This window comes from Sapajus apella, unplaced genomic scaffold (genome assembly GCF_009761245.1).
Source record: "Sapajus apella isolate SASKATOON/1434 unplaced genomic scaffold, GSC_monkey_1.0 scaffold1, whole genome shotgun sequence".
NCBI lineage: Eukaryota > Metazoa > Chordata > Mammalia > Primates > Cebidae > Sapajus > Sapajus apella.
The window spans coordinates 79,179,638-79,196,500 of NW_022436941.1; the positions used below are offsets into that span (position 1 = coordinate 79,179,638).

General features: G+C 39.4%; 1 protein-coding gene and 1 long non-coding RNA gene across 13 annotated transcripts in view; both read left to right on the forward strand.

The window, feature by feature from the left end:
• Positions 1–16,863, forward strand: part of PDE4D (phosphodiesterase 4D) — a 1,549,195-nt gene that overhangs the window by 1,362,296 nt on the left and 170,036 nt on the right. Inside the window, exon 8 of one of the 12 annotated variants that reach the window (XM_032282629.1) lies at positions 3,323–7,176. The exons of the other annotated variants lie outside the window; for them this stretch is intronic. Coding sequence (XP_032138520.1) covers positions 3,323–3,408 — 86 coding nt within the window. The 3' untranslated portion in view covers positions 3,409–7,176. Of the gene's footprint in view, positions 1–3,322; positions 7,177–16,863 lie in introns of those variants that run through there. 12 annotated transcript variants of the gene reach the window in all.
• The window catches only part of LOC116555097, a 24,518-nt gene continuing 17,458 nt past the window's right edge, over positions 9,804–16,863 (forward strand). Inside the window, exon 1 of the long non-coding RNA XR_004270392.1 lies at positions 9,804–9,839. This is a non-coding gene — a long non-coding RNA (uncharacterized LOC116555097). The remainder of the gene's footprint in view (positions 9,840–16,863) is intronic.

Genomic DNA, 16,863 nt, shown 5'->3' on the forward strand with positions numbered 1-16,863 from the left:
GTGAAACACGTGTGACCCTGGCAGATGATTTGTTTGACCTTGAAAACTACAGCTGTTTAGTCACTTTGAAAACAATGCAATACAAGTGATTTACTAGGCTTTAGTTTTAACCATTTTATGCTGACTGGTGGAAATTCTAACCCTTCATAGAGAAAAAAAAAGAGAGAGAGAGAGAGAGAGAGAGAAACAATGAAAATGTACCATCCTGGGTATTAATGTCATTAATTTCAATATATTTTCTCACAAAAAGTGTAAAGAAGTCTTTGCTTGATCTTATGGGAAAAAACAACATACATGTGGCTTTATTTTGCTTTTTTTTTTAATTAATGAAGAAATCCAAACTTTGACTTTTGTTTCTTCTCCGCCCAAATCAAAAGCAGTCTAGAATCTCCTGCAAAGATCAAAGCTTTTTGCTTACTATAAAGTGTGTGCCCTGCTTAGGCATTACATGGTAGAAGGTTAGCATTCTGTTCCAAGAAATCTCTATTAGTTCTCTAGTTGCTGTGGATATGTTCTCTTGTAGCTAGAATATGGTTCAGTGAATGAGTCCTGAAAATTTTGTTGTGTATATCAAAACATTGTGTTGTATATCAGTTTTTAAAAATTGTGCTTCACTCATCAAGACAGAAGTTGATTTCTTTTTCCAGAAATTCAGAATGGGCAGTCCAGGGCTGTTATGGCTTCTCTAAAATCACCAAGGGCCCAAAGCTTCTTCCAGATAATTTTTTCACCATTTCTAGATTATAGGCTTTGTTTTCATGGTCCAAAATGACTGCTAGAGCCCTAACTGTCACAACAAAGTGGCTAGCAGCAAGGTGGAAGAAGGAAGAAGGAATAGCAAACCCACTCCTTTTAGAAGAAACTTCTGAGAAATCCCACATAGTGCTTCTACTTACATCTCCTTTGCTCAAATTTAGTCTCATGCCACATTGAGCTGCAAGAGACTAAGAAATAATTTTTTTTCTGGCAAATCTCTAGTTCAGGGATTTCAATCTCCTTTAAGCTAATGAGACTTCTCCTAAGCTCTCCCTCTTGCCTGCCTAGTCTCTCTTAAATCTCTTGTCATCTTGTTCTCCTTACTCACCTTGGGAAAACCCAACTCTCAGTTTTACAGTCTGCCTTCTCTGCTTCCTTACTGGAACTCCTGAGAAAAATAATCCCACATCACTTCAAGCTGGAATTCCAACAAAGTCAAGACCTCTCATTTCATTGGACCCTCAGAGCACTTGACACTTAGTTCCTGCTGTGCCCCCTCTCTCAGTCCTCTTCATGCTAATTCCTAACCTTACCTCCCTCTTCTTAAGCCTCCTGAACCAGCAGCTCCTCATCTCCTTTCAGCAAATAACTTGTTGCTTTTTGAAGAAAGACAGTGTCAAGGCATGAACTTCCTCAACTCCTGCATCTTCTTGCCATAGATGTCATCCATAGATCTCTTACTGACACTTACAGATTCCTTCCTCCTTTCTGGTCTCAGTGGATGAGGTTTCCCTTCTTCCTCTTGCTCTGAGTCAACCCCTTCATCTGGGCCTTTGATCTCTCCTCCCAGCTCCCCCACGTCCTGGCTTCATCTATTTTCCTTTCTCTCACATCTTCAATCTTTACTTTTATTCTGGCTCTTTCCCCATCCATGTCTCTCACAATCTTAAAAACAATACACTACAAACCACAGCGAAGTTCAGCTGACTCTTTATGATCCTTTAGCTAGGTCTTGATCTTCTCAGTCAAGTTGCTCTGCCTCCTCATCTCTATTCAGTCTGCAGTTTACTGTAGTAGGACTTTCTTGCAGCACCTCTGTTCCAGCTGCCCTCCCATGGTTACCAATGAACTCCTAATTCTTCTTAGTTCTTAGAGGCTTTTTCTTCTTAAACTCTTTCCTTGTTCATTTTCTCAGTAAATATTTATTCAACATATTTTTCTTGGGAGCCATTTTGCTCCAGATGGTTCTACACTCTTCTTGTTGCTCTGAATACTTCTTTTCACCATTCTTCATGGCCAGTCTTCCTCCCCACTTTACCTCTTAAATGGAGCATTCTAGAAGATTCTTTTCAATTCATTCTTTTCCTCGGTGTACTCTCTAGATGCTTTCATGTACCTCATAGTTGTATTTCCCATCTTATGAAAGTGAGTACCAAAACTTTGTCTCTACTCAGACACCTTCTTCGATTTCCAGATTTATTCACACAAAAGCCCAACATCCATTCGTATCCAACTGTTCAAATCCAATATGTCCAAAGCTGGACTCACATATTTCTTTGCCTCAGCCTCACAAAAGCTACCATGCTTGGTCCCAAATCACTATGTGTTTATTTTATTTTATAACTATTGCTCAAATCCATGCTCTCTTCTGTAACCCACTAATACCTCCCTAGTAGAGGTGCTCACCAACTCTTCCCTGAATTGCAGTACTAGTGCCTGGACTAGTGTTTTTGAAACTGTCAGTTGCATTTAGCATTTTATTTAAAAAGCATGATACAGAATTGAGTAGAAAATAATAGGGTATAAAACCACATCTATAATATCAAAGATATAGTTTTATAAAATTGTTGATACACACAGATGTGCAAACACACACATTTTGCTGTGAAAATGTATTTCTTACTGTAATTTTTTAAATTAGAGAGCTGTTTTTTTTAAAATTTTAAGTAGTACCACTACCACACTGATTTTTTAAATTTTATTTTAAATAGCCACTTTCTTAAATGATCTTTGTTCTACCTCTTCTTAGCTCTGCCTTCCACAATACCAGCAAATTTATCTAGTTGAAAAATTAATCTGCAAACGTCTTTCTTCTTAAAACCTTATCATGCCTTCCCATCATCCATGATCAAATCAGATCTCTTGGGTGTGGCACCCAAAGCCCCTACCAGATATGTACTATGCCTCGTCTCCAGCCCAGCCCCTGCCTGACTCTTTCAACAGCAAACTTCTTCCACCCATGTGCCCCATGTTTTACAACTGTCTTCATTTAATTGTACTCTTCTCACCATCTAGAACTTGCTTCTCTCTCATAATTGCCTGGCTCACTTCTTCTCATTTTAGAGGACACCTAAAATTCAAGACAGTTCCCTTCCTCAGGCCAAGTCAAGATCTTCTCCCAAACCTACTTCTACCATAACCTAATGAGTTGCTCTAAAAGTTATAGTCTGTGCTTCTTTATTTAAAAAAAAAAAAAAAAAAAAAACCCCTGCCCACTGGAATAGCAATTCTTTTGTTGTCTCCACAGTACTAGTGTGTGGTTCTGGGACACTGTCATGCCAACTTACATGTCTTCAACAGAACTGAAGTAGAAAGGATCAGCTGACTCTTATACATCTCTTCTCAGAACATCTTGGAATGATTCATGGGTGCAATATAACAGCAGAAGCCAGCCTGGAAAACTTTTTTTCCTATTTGAGAAAGTGGGATTAAAATGTGTCTCTTGATCCCTTTGGCAGAGGGAGTAACTTGAAAGAAGTGGATGTTGGACGATCTTCTCCACTTTGTCAGCCCTCTGAGAAGAAAGAGGAAAATGCGGGAAGTGATGCCATTGCTATCTTTGTTTCATTGGCCATTATTTTCAATAACTCATATGGTGCTGAACAAGGACATGTTTTTGTGAAAAGGACAAAATTTCTTTTGATTTGTCTGGGTAGCGTTTAAGAAAAGCCTCATAGTGGTCAATGAAGGTTGGCCTTTCACCCACTGCTACTGGAGAGTCTGTGAGAACACTATTTATTCAGCCTCCTGGAAACGCTGGGGAGGCGCGTCTGGGATCTGACCGCTGTGCAGCACCATGCCAGGTGCACAGAGAGTTGTTGTGATGAATGTCAAGAGAGGTGATGGGGTTTTTGTTGTTTTCGTTCCATTTTTTCCCCTCTGATTTGAGCTGTGGTTTCATTCATTCCACCTTCCCACCCCCAAGCAAGAATAGATCTCTGATCTCTTTCTCATACTTTATCTGCCCTAACTTCCACTTTCCTTTTCCTTTTCCTGAGAGGAGAACAACTCCACAGTGCCTTCCTTTTATGTTTGGGGCCAATTCTGTTGCATTGTTTTATGGTCTTGAACTGAGAGCTGCCTCAGCACTCAGCACCAGCCCCTGGACTGGGAGACTAATGAGAAAGGCAAAATGACTTCAAGTAAAAGGAAGTGGTTTGTGTTGTGGAGAGAAACTTGGAAAGAAACACCACCAAGAACACTAGGGGCTTTATTTTCCCTAATGTCTACAGTTGGGTTAACACATTTCAAAATAACCGGTCAATTTAGTTAATCCCATCAAATGGCCCAGTCAATACAGTAAAGAGGAAGGGAAAATAAACAAATGGTTTTTCTGGATGACTGGTTTAGCTTCTTGTATCCTTGATCTCACTCATTTCTAGGGAATAATTTCAACTCTTAAGGAAATGTGAACATCTATTTTGCAAACTATTAAAGGCTAGTTTAATATGAAAGTACCTTTAAAAAAGGTGTGTTCATATTCAACATGTTTTCCCAACTGTCATTAAAACAGGTAGAAATAATATAGCAGGCATAGAAACCTTAATTATAATGTGGGAACTACGGTTAAAATTATTAGCAGAAATGTATCTCTTTCTTTTTCGTCCTTCCACTGTCTGAATCTCTCTCTTTCCTACTTCCTCCATTTTGTTATTTTCTTTGCCTTGTTTCTGTCTTTTAACCTCAATAATAACAATTCTATGTGTCAAGCACTGTGCTAAGACTGGGCATGCGTGATCACATAAGGTAGGTAGAATTGTTATTTCCATTTTACAGAAGAAGAAACTGAGGCTCAGAGAATTTAAGGATATGTCCTATTGTCATTATTCCGGAAAGTTGTGGAGCCAGGATTCAAAACTTGACAGTTTACTTCAGATTCCATACCCTGTAAACAACACTCTACTGCCTCTCTCAACTTTCATCTCAGTTCATTTGTTTTCTTCAATCCTCTCCTTTTCTCATGTTCTCTACTCTGTTCTCTTGCCTTTTTCCTTTCCTTCTATCTGCCTTTTCTTTGCCAGTCTTTCCTGGCCCTCCTTCCCTTATTTGTCCTGTTTTCCATTCCTTGTCTAAATCTCCTCTTTTCTCACCCTCTTTACCCTATTCGTTCCCAGCTCCCTAACATCGTATCATTCTCCCTTCGTGATGCCCCTCATTCCTCACTGCAGCATCACCCAGTCCAACTCTGTTCCATCTGTCATTCCTCACCTCTGCTTTCCTACATCTCCCTAAGCTAGAAGTGGTGCCCGGCTTTAAACACAAGGCAAAGTGAGGGTGTGTCCCACTAGGAGAGCCTATGTCACTCTGCTGCCATGCACAGGGAGTATCATCAGTGATTATAAAGAGGAATTACATTCCTGCCAGAGAGCTCACAAATTAGGCCATTGTTGAACTTCATGTAGTCTTTAGTGACAAAGAAGATAATGCCTCTTTCTGTGGTCCCTGCTAGGAAGTAAGCTCCAGGCAGCAGATAGAAACCAACTGAAGAACTGTGAGAGCCAAGCCAAGTACAATTCCTACATGCCAGTCAATTGCAGGAAACATTGAGATGTAATGTAGTATTTTGAACAAACTCATATTACTCAGGTGACCATATTCTCAACCAGCCAGTACAGGACAGAAGAGTTTCACTTCCTTGAATCAAAGCTATTCGGTGACTTTTCCTGGAAACAGCCTGAGGCTTCCAGGAAAGGATTCCAGATTCCCAAGCTACTGGCACAGAGTAAGCATCTTTTCTTTACATAGTAATTCACCAACATTCTTTATCACCATATGGCAGTATCCTCACTGGATCAGCTCAGTTACCAAAAATAAATGTCATTCTTACATGGACACAGGTGGACTGGGATTTAGAAGTTTTGGGAACCATCACAGTTCTAGACACTTGAAACCACATCTTTTGCTTGTAGTAAATATGGTGTCTTTCTCAAGACTCTGCCCTTTATTTATATGTCTGGCCTGGTTTGTTTTTTGTTTCTTTTCTAGAGATAGTTCTCTGCTCTTCATGATGTCTGCTTTCTCATTGCCTGAGTTTGTACATGGCTTGCCATAGCTTCTCTAGCCCCAGTTTTAGGCCATCTGTAGGTTTTTAAAAGTTTTTTCCCCCTGACATCAATCACCTTAGTTGCAGTTTCTCACTTTTAATTGCAATTTGAGCCTACAAATTTACAAATACAATGAGATAACTCCACCGTGGTCATATATTACAGATTATTAGCTACTAGTAAACCCATGAATTGCCTGCCTTTGGATTATATATTCAGACCTGGTCCATTTAACAATTCAGACATTTTTTTTTAACAAATACTTTTTTGAGAGTCTCTCTTGTGCGAGGCCCTAATCAAAGCTCTTGGGCTACATTGATGATCAAAAGGGAGCATTATCCCCGTTCTTAGTCCCTACAATCCAAGGCCCAGGAGAGGGGACATAGTCACTGTATTAATGAAATAATCAGTACTGAATGTAAAATTCCAAATGGAAGCATTTTATATAAAGGAAAAATTCTATGGGAGTGGAAGCCCAGAAGTCCAGTCTACACATGCCCCTGGAAATTTATGGGAAAATAAATACTTAAGTCTGTCAGAATGGATCTTTTGAGAAGATTTCAGAGGTATGTTGGCCAATCAAAGAAAATGAGCAAGTGGATGCCAAAGGCCATTTCTTCCATTGTTGTGCTCAGTTTGCAATGATTCTACTGCAGAGCTTGAAAGGCACTACTGTCTTCTCTTCCTCCTGTTCTTCCACCCAGAAAAACCATCCTTCTCATCTTCCTCCTCCTACTCCGCCACCACTACTACGCTATAACATATTCCTGCCAGCTCTAAGACTCTGAATTTGGACCGCCCACATGGCAGGACTCTAAATAATGACTAATTCATTAAGTCTGCTCCATTTCCAAAACATTCATTCCAATTTGAAATGCCCAGGGCCGCTTGTGTAGCCATGGCTGAGCTAATTTCTGCACTTGCATTTTAAACACCCAGAATCAGAATTACACCTGAAGACTTCCAAATAACTGCTTAGATGTCACAATTAAGATACCCAAGTTAAAATAATAATAATAATAAAAAAATCTAATGGGTTTGTTGTTCCTTTGCAAGGCCCAGTGAAAGGAGCCACTTCTTGGAAAACATAAGCCATTCTCACTTGTAGTCACCTTTGGTACCAAATCTGTTGACCAAAAAAAAAAAAAAAAAAAAAATTTAAAAAAAGAGAGAGAGAGAAAGACAAAGTTACTCTAATCTTTTAACCCATACAACCACAGAGAGCCAGCTCTAGGAACCAACACTAAAATCTTAAGGGCTGTTTTTTCAGATCCTGAAAATTCTCCTAAATCTCCATCCCAGTATCATTCATGCTCTTTACAACCGCTGTTTGTCCCTAGGCTGTAACTTGTGCCTGAAATTCCCACTCTAAGGTTCCCTTGTGGTATTTTTAATAGTGTTGTTTGATGCTGCAGCCAGCTTCTCTGCGGTTTGGGAGTTAAATGGGATACAGCGATGTGGTGTGCTGTAATGGCTCTTGGAGAAACGTTAGGGCAAATTAAATTCCAAATAGGATAGCACCTGAAAGAACTTCGTCCTTTAGTGAAAGGGCTTAATACAGCAGGAAGGAAGGCTTAGAGAGTCTTACTGACTCCTAAATGACTAAGAAGAAACATTTAACTAATCTGAGTTTGGAATTAATTTTGGACTCAGATACAGAGTATTCACTTTGAGACACCAGTCCTTAACCACCTTGTTCTTCCTTGTTTGCTTTTCTGCTTAATTAAGCCCAAAGATATGTGTTAGTTTAAGAGAAAATGGTACTAAAAGGGAGGGGGGGCATAATTAACACCTTTGCTTAAAGCACCAAATCCCATGAGCTCATGATTGCCAAGGTTAGGCAATGACTATTACCACTACCACCAAACAGGCCTGGCATCTCCTATTCCTATCCTGACACCCAGGCCCAAGCTGAGCAAAAGCATTACAGGATTCCACAGCCTAATGTCAGTCAGCTTTTCCTTTGAACAAATGGTTACATATCATTAGTGTGTTTGAATCAAATGTGGTTTTAAGATAGTGGAAAGATTTTTTTCTGCTATTGAGAACAGAATCAATTTTTACAATGTATACATGCACACACAGATACACACACCCCAAATTTGAAAATAAAAGCATCTTTCTAGAATTTGCACTGTACTACATTATTTGATTTGGAAGAAAACAAATCAGATCGTTTCCATTTCTTGATGAAACAACTAACTCATTTGCTAACTTTCCACTGGCTTTCTTCAGTGACTTTGAGAATGATGTGTTTCCATCATACCTTCCCTGTAGTAAATACCACTTAGGCCTAGAACTTATTTTTAAGTGAAAATACTTTAAAAGATAATCAATTCTTATGCTTCAAAATCCAAAATGTATCCTAGAAAGGATCGATTGTTACCAACTTCTTGTGTATTATGTAAAAAATTATACGAGCAAAATACATATTAGCTAGCACTCTTAAAAACATAATAGGAAAGTGTTGAATCTCACCAAGTTAATATTTCCAAAGGTGTCTATTAGAAAGGAAAAGGAAAGCTTCCTACAGTTATGTGTATATATACATATTTTTAGCTTAAAAATAATAAGAACAAGATTTTGGGTTTTTTGATTGATTGATTGGAGATGGAGTCTCACTCTGTCTCCCAGGCTGGAGTGCAGTGGCATGAACTCGGCTCACTGCAACCTCCGCCTCCCAGGTTTAAGCAATTCTCCTGCCTTAGCCTCCCGAATAGCTGGTACTACAGGTGTATGCCACCATGCCCAGCTAATTTTTTTAATTTTTTTACAGAAATACAAAAATACGGGGTCTCACCATGTTGGCCAGGCTGGTTTAGAACTCCCAACCTCAGGTGATCCACCCACCTCAGCCTTTCAAAGTACTGAGATTATAAGTGTGAGCCACTGCACCCAGCCAGATTTTGGGTTTTTAAACCTATTAAACTTGCCTTCGGATACATATTTTAAAATTTCCTTAACTGTAAATGTGTTTATGTTCACTAGAAACACCACATAATTTGGCAGACATTGGAATTATGTAAGTGAAATCAGCAGTTTTCAATTAGGGCTTGATAATATTAGATATAGTACATCTTTTGTGGCATGCACACGTACTCTTCAGAGACACCCTTTGCAGTTCTGGTATAAGATTTTTCTTGCTTACTTCAGTCGATTTCGTATATCTTTACATAAGACCTACACATTCATTGTAGGTGAATGTAAAATTGCATTTAAAATCCATTCACTGGGAAATCTCACTTCTTAAAAAATCATACAGGAAGATGGACATACATTTTTAGTAACTGAGCTGTTCGGTAAATTTCTCGAGATTTATTTTCTCATAACTGCTGTACATCAAAGGTGAAAAGAACTTGCCCCCTTCTCTCTGTATGCAAAATTCCAGAAAAGCACTGAGGACCAGAAGAAGTACGAAAGATTAGGAAAAGTACTCATTTTCAAGCCTGCCAGCCTTGGGTTTAATTTCACTTTCCCAAAGTATTTACTTGGTAAATTCAGGAAAATCACTGGACCTTCAGGAGCCCCATTTCCATTACTGTCATGTGGGATGGTGATGACACCATGGATCATTACAGAGATTACTATGTGAGAGACTATATGGAGAGTGCTCCAAAAGCTAAGTTGTTGAGTGCTAACAAAAAGCATTCAACACATATACTTTTCCACTTGAAAATGGTCATTCTTTTTTTTTTTTTTTTTTTTTTTTGGGGCGGAGTTTCACTCTTGTTACCCAGGCTGGAGTGCAATGGCGCGATCTCGGCTCACCGCAACCTCCGCCTCCTGGGTTCAGGCAATTCTCCTGCCTCAGCCTCCTGAGTAGCTGGGATTACAGGTGTGCGCCACCATGCCCAGCTAATTTTTTGTATTTTTAGTAGAGACGGGGTTTCACCGTGTTGACCAGGATGGTCTCGATCTCTTGACCTTGTGATCCACCCGCCTCGGCCTCCCAAAGTGCTGGGATTACAGGCTTGAGCCACCGCGCCCGGCGAAAATGGTCATTCTATTAACTTCACCCTTTATTTTATTTAAGAAAAAAAAAAAATCACCGGGCGTGGTGGCGCATGCTTGAAGTCCCAGCTACTAGGGAGGCTGAGGTGGGAGGATCGCTTGAGTCCAGGAATTCTGGGCTGCAGTGCACTATGCCGATCGGGTGTCCGCACTGCGTTCGGCATCAATATAGTGACCTCCCGGGAGCGGGGGACCACCAGGTTGCCTAAGGAGGGGTGAACCGGCCCAGGTCGGAAACGGAACAGGTCACAACTCCCATGCTGGTCAGTAGTGGGATCGTGCCTGTGAATAGACACTGCACTCCAGCCTGGGCAACATAGAGAGACCCTGTCTCTAAGAAAAAAAAATCTATGTGCTGCATTTTCAAACTTACTTTTCAGGATATATAGTCTGTAATAAAAACAGCACATTATTTTAAAACATATCTTTAAAAGAACAAAAGACATTTATAAAACAACAAGCAGTTTCTGGATTTTTTGTTTCATTAAACCCTATTAAAGGGAGTAGGGTCTCTAAAAGGGAAATCCAGAGACCTGTGTTAAACATATAAACTGTTCAAGTTATAACTCTGGGTCAATCAACTTAACTAGGCTGATATTTTGGCTTGATGTGATTTATATGTAACATTTCGAGCAATATATATTAAATCTGTACTTTTTACTCATCTACTTGATGGCAAGCCCCAGCAGGATAAGCTTTGTTAAACCCTAATGTTGTAAACTTCGTGGTGTTTAGATATAAACTCTACAGACTTTGTCAGCTTTTAACAAATGCTTGCCTAAGATGTGCAAAATCCTGTTATATGAGCCCATTAACTATGACGCTAATTTTAATAACTCAAATACCATAGACATTAATATTCAAAACACCACTCATCTGTTTTTCTCATTGAATATTTTTAATTTATTTATTTTTTGCTTTCTAGAGACATACGTGTACGCTTTATTTACTCTGTCTCATTTTGTGGTCTCTGAACATACCATTTACAGCCTGTTAGTTATTCTGGAAAAGTCACTTTGTATGAAATAATAGGCTATTATGGCTGGAAAGGACCTCTCTGATCACTAATGCAAGGATCAATTTTAGAAACAAGGAAAATGAAACCAGAGACGGCCAGTGACTGGTCTCAGTACTCATACAGGTGATGGTTGGTCAGAGGTCAGAACTCACATCTCCTGACCCACAGCACGTTTGGCTTTCTACACAACTGGCTGCCTTAGTTAAGGACAGGGAATTCTTTTCCTTTAACAATAGAAAATTAGACTAAAGTCATAAAAGATGTTTCTCCTTTAGAAGCCATAGAGAAACCCCTGATGGTTTCTTTATTTGGATCTGTGATCTTTAAAGCATGTGACTAGTGGTTGTAATTGGATTAAACTGAAAACATGTGATTGTGAAGGAGTTAAAGTATCTTTGCCTTATTCTGCTTTGATAGCCAGCTTCAGTTGCACATCGTGACAAGCAGTGAACCAACATCAAACCTGTGCAATTAAAACTGTAGACTCTATTACAAGATTTTACAAGTTCAAAGTCCACCAATTATTGATTCCAATTTCTAGGTCCAGAATCAAGTCAGCTGGGATATCAAATAAGTGTTGCAAAATGACATTCGAATGAGATAATTATAAGTGACACTAGAAGTACATGAATTAAAGTATTGCCTGAACACTAATTTTCTAAATTAGGTAGGATATTGGGATGTCCTTTGCTTTATCACTTTGCAGTGATATGAACAGTATATGTTTTGCAACACTGTATTATAATATTTATTGAGTACTTACTGTGTCTCACACACAGTTCAAGTTTTTAGTGTACGTATAATTATTTAATCTTCACTATTATGCTTACAGATGGTGTTATCCTCATTTTAAGAGAAGGATGTGTGGTATACTTTAATTAACTTGCTCAAGGACATGCACAATAAGTGGTGCAGCTGAAGTCCAGACTGGGTCAGGCTGACTCCATTACCTCTTAATCCCTTTGTTAAATTGATATCTCTGCCCATGCTACACATCTATTTGATCTTTAGGTTGATTTATTGATAGTGACATTTAATTTTTGTTTTCTTCAAAATTAAATTCTAACTGTAAAAGCTAGTCAAAGGAACTAAAGTTTACATTTGAATAAAAGTGTAGAGTTAACTGAGGATTTGCGTATTCTCATTCCAAGATGAAAAGGGAGGAAGGGAAGGAGGAAGGAAGGAAAGGAAAAACAAAGGGTGGGAGGGAGGAAGGAATAAAGGAAAGACAGAAATGGTAAAGGAAAAGAAAGGAAATGCAAAGTAACTTTGTGCCTTTATAGAATCTCTATCAATAAATGCTATTTAAAAATTTTTTAAAGTTATTTTTCATAAATATAAATTTTAGAATGTATTTTCCAGTAATCTTTTAAATTCCACCTAACTCCCGAATAATCCATTACTTACATTTCATTCTTTATAATCATCATGAATGCCCACCTAGTTTGAGAACCACCACTTTTGTATAATTTCCACCCTTTCTGTGATTCTAGAAAGGCCTGCCTTTAGGCAAAATTTAGCAAGAAGTCAAGTCAATCAATAATTGCCTGAAGTCAAATTTGCCAGGACAAATCTGTGTAAGGACTTTGAATTTGAAGATTACAATCTGAAGTTTGCTTTGAGATGGGAATAATACGTAGTGGTGGGGATTATTGTGAACCTAAGTGATCTAATTGGTAATTAGAATTGAAGGAGGGAAAGTGAAGGAGGAGAGAACGAAGACTGGGGAGAAAATAAAGCAATTTAGGAGATTCTATAGGGAAAAAAGGATGAGATACATTTCAGAAACAAAATATTAACAGTTAATAGAAAAGAGAAAAGGCAATCATGAAAATTCCTAAGAGGGCTAGTGGAATGCTAGAATGAACTCATTTACTGTACCTTCCTTTGATATTTAGGTACTCTATTGCCTTGTAATTTGATCATTGTTATTTTTCTTACCTCTTATCTTCTTCCCTGTAGTTATTGTCAGCCTAATATTTATTTATTTTTCATTCCATTCATTTACCTGAGTTTTCAGGCTTGTGCAGAGACAACAGGGCAGGGCCAGGTTGCAAGATTGTGCTCCCAACTTGGAAGTAATGTGGGTAAGGAAAAAGCATGGGAGACACAAGTTAATCCCATCCCATGGGTCAGTGGAAGAAAACAAGGGAATAATTAGAAAACTGTGCAAGATCAGAAGGGAACCCCTGGAGCTATAACTGCAAGAACCTCCAGACCCTATTGCCTTTAAAGCCCCTTTTAAAAGGCACCAAGTTAGATGCTGAGGAAAATTCCAAGACGAGTGGGATATAGTCCTGACCTTCAGCAACGTGTAGGCTGTTTGCCAATGTCCACAACATCTTCTCTTCCATATGCCCAATATATTAGCATGGGCCACTCATTTAAAAATTTCATTTAGCATTTAAAAATTTATTTGACAGAAGAGATGTTTCAAATACTCTTCAGAAAAAAAACCTGGTCTATAAGTCTCTGTAACACAGCCCATCTGCCTTAGGTGAAGTGAGACAGTAGGCCTGGAGCCTCACCTGGTCGGCCCTTAACAACATTTACCTTCTAGGAGAAGCCTCTCTCCAAATTCCTCAGGACCTCCAAAGCACCAAGGAACAAGATCCTGAAATTTTCCATAGTCTTAACTTTATTATTATTATTATTATTATTATTATTATTATTATAATAAAGATGGGGTTTCACCATGTTGGTCAGGCTGGTCTTGAACTCCCGACTTCAGGTGATCCGTCCGCCTTGGCCTCCAAAGTGCTTGGATTACAGGCGTGAGCCACCACGTCCGGCCTTAACTTTATTATTAACAGACTAAATGCCTCTGGAAAAACTACGTATTTCACTTCTCTAGACCTCATCAACAAAACAAGTGTGGCTTAAAATACCTCGTAAGTTGGTTTCAGTTGTAAGCAGCCTGAAAACTGTTAGTATAACTAATTTGGGTAAGCAGCTTGGCTACAGAAAAAGAAAGACTGAGACTGGTATACATTCCTCTTGGAATATTTATCATATAAGTACAAAGAAATGGATGTCTAACTGTGAATTTTCAGGTGACAACATTTGTAGGAAACATATTACGAATTTAAAAATCATGGAACAGATTGCCATTTGGTCTACAAGTTAGTTACATTTTCTTCTCACTTGTGGATCCTGAAACCGCTGAACTTTTCTTCTGCCACATAAGTAAAATACCCATTTATAGTTTTTAACTCTTCTTTTTGGCTCCTCTAAATATAAGATTATTCCTGATTTTAAAAGTGGAACATGTATACAATATATATAATTTTTATCTTTAAAGGAATACTCTGATGATAGACCTTTGCAGCCTTCAAAAAAAGGATTATCTCCTTGGCCTTAAGATGTAGCATTGTTAACCTTTTATGACAGAATCACATCAAGGAATGTTACATCTCTTCTAGTTCCTGTACCCTATCTTTATGATAAGAATGGCTTGCTTGCCATCTCAAAATATTGACCCTCTGGTACAATCATTTGTAGCTACTTGAATACAGATGTCTTGTTATTATTTCTGGAAAATATCCAGTAACAAAATTTTCTTTGAAACATCGTTATTAAATTTTCTCAAAAATAGTTTCTAACCCTCTTTACTAGAGCTCACTATAAGGTAATCTTTAGTTTAAGAACTTCAACACTCTCTGATTTTAGTTTACCACTTTCATTTGTGCAAAATGAATGTGTTCTTAAGAATCTGTATTTCCAACCCAAAGAGACATTATAATGACCATTAAAATTTCAATCCGCGAAATAAACTAACTCCACCATCCCTGAGTGTATATCCCTGAGTGTATACCCTGCCCTTCTCAAATCCTGTGTTCTTTAATTAGACCCAATGCGCAGGATATGACTTGACTGAAATTTATAGCCACATTGAGGCATGCAGCTAAAGAAAGCTCTTAGCACAGGCATCATCTCAACTTTTAAAGCAATAGGATCATTTGAGAGAAGTGTAACTCGCTGTAGTAATTACACAGGTGCAAGTTATAACTACTTCATCTGCTCCCAGCATCTCTGTTGCCCTTAAGTATGATGCCTTCTAGCCAACATGGCTATTCATACAGGACTGCATCTGCACATATTTTAACTAAGTTTCTCAAGTTTAGAAACGTGATATTATTTTACCATTATGCACCTTCCACAATCCTACTCCTCTCTTAAATAAATCAGAGTTTCTGGAATCCATCGTCTTCAGTTCTGCAATTTATAGCTCAGACTTACATGTTTCAAGGCATACCTGCAAGTATGACAACATGAAGGCCATGAAACCTAGACTTTTATGTCCGTGCCAGTAGACACTGAAGTTTGTTACAGGAAAATGTTTCTCTGTCATCCTCGGAAAGCCCCTAGTTCCTCAGTTCCTCCTCCTCCGCATGACAGAGTAGTTTTTTTCTAAAATCTAGTTAAGGCCAGGCATAATGGTTCACACTTACAATCCTAGTATTTTGGGAGGCCAAGACAGGTGGATTGCTTGAGCCCAGGAGTTTGAGATTAGCCTGGACAACATGGCAAAACCCCATCTCTACGAAACAAACAAAAACTAAATAAAATAAATTAACCAGGTGTGGCAGTAGGTTCCGGTAGTCCCAGCTACTTGGGAGGTAGAGCCTGGGAGATTGAGACTGCAGTGAGCCGTGATTGCTCCACTGCACTCCAGCTTAGGTGACAGTGAGACCCTGTCTCAAAATAAAATGAAATGTACTTATGATCATGCCTCTCTCCTGTTGATATCCATCAGAGTCTGCAATGCCTTCATGGTAAAGTTTAAACTTCCTTCACCTAGAAAACAGTATTCTGTGGTAAAATGACCAGGGGCTTTGGTATTAGATACATCTGGCCTCAAATAATGGGTCCGCCCAGGTTTAACCTTCCCCAGCTTGTTTCCTCATCTGCATAATGGAGTAACAAACATTGTTAGGAGGTTACTGTAGTAATTGTATGAGATACCAAAGGTAAAAAGCCTGGCACAGGACAGGCGCAATGGCTCCCGCCTGTAATCCCAGCACTTTGGGAGGCCGAGGCAGGTGAATCACAATGTCGGGAGATCGAGACCATCCTGGCTAACACAGTGAAACCCCATCACTACTAAAAATACAAAAATTTAGCTGGCATGGTGGCACGTGCAGGTAGACCCAGCTCCTCAGAGCTGAGGCAGAATTGCTTGAATCCGGGAGGCGCAGGTTACAGTGAGCTAAGATTGGGCCACTGCACTCCAGCCTGGCGACAGAGCAGGACTCAGCCCCCAAAAAAACAAAAAGCCTGGCACAAAATAAATGCTCAGTAAGTGTAAATGTCCTGTCTTTTGCCTTTCCCTCATCGTCTGCTACTTACCTTTTTAGGTTCCTTTCTCCCCCGTGTATCCCCTTCCTTCTAGAGCACTCCTTGGCTCCAGGCTGCAGTGTATAGATTCCTGATCAAGCCAAGCTTTCCCACACCTCTGTAACTTTTGCATGTATTGTTCAGTCTCCCCGTAAGTCTTCCCTACCCTCACCTTCTATAGAAACTGCAGGCCGGGCGCGGTGGCTCACGCCTGTAATCCCAGCACTTTGGGAGGCCGAGGCGGGTAGATCACGAGGTCAAGAGATCGAGACCATACTGGTCAACATGGTGAAACCCCGTCTCTACTAAAGCTACAAAAAATCAGCTGGGCATGGTGGCGCGTGCCTGTAATCCCAGCTACTCAGGAGGCTGAGGCAGGAGAATTGCCTGAACCCAGGAGGCAGAGGTTGCAGTGAGCCGAGATCACGCCATTGCACTCCAGCCTGGGTAACAAGAGTGAAACTCTGTCTCAAAAAA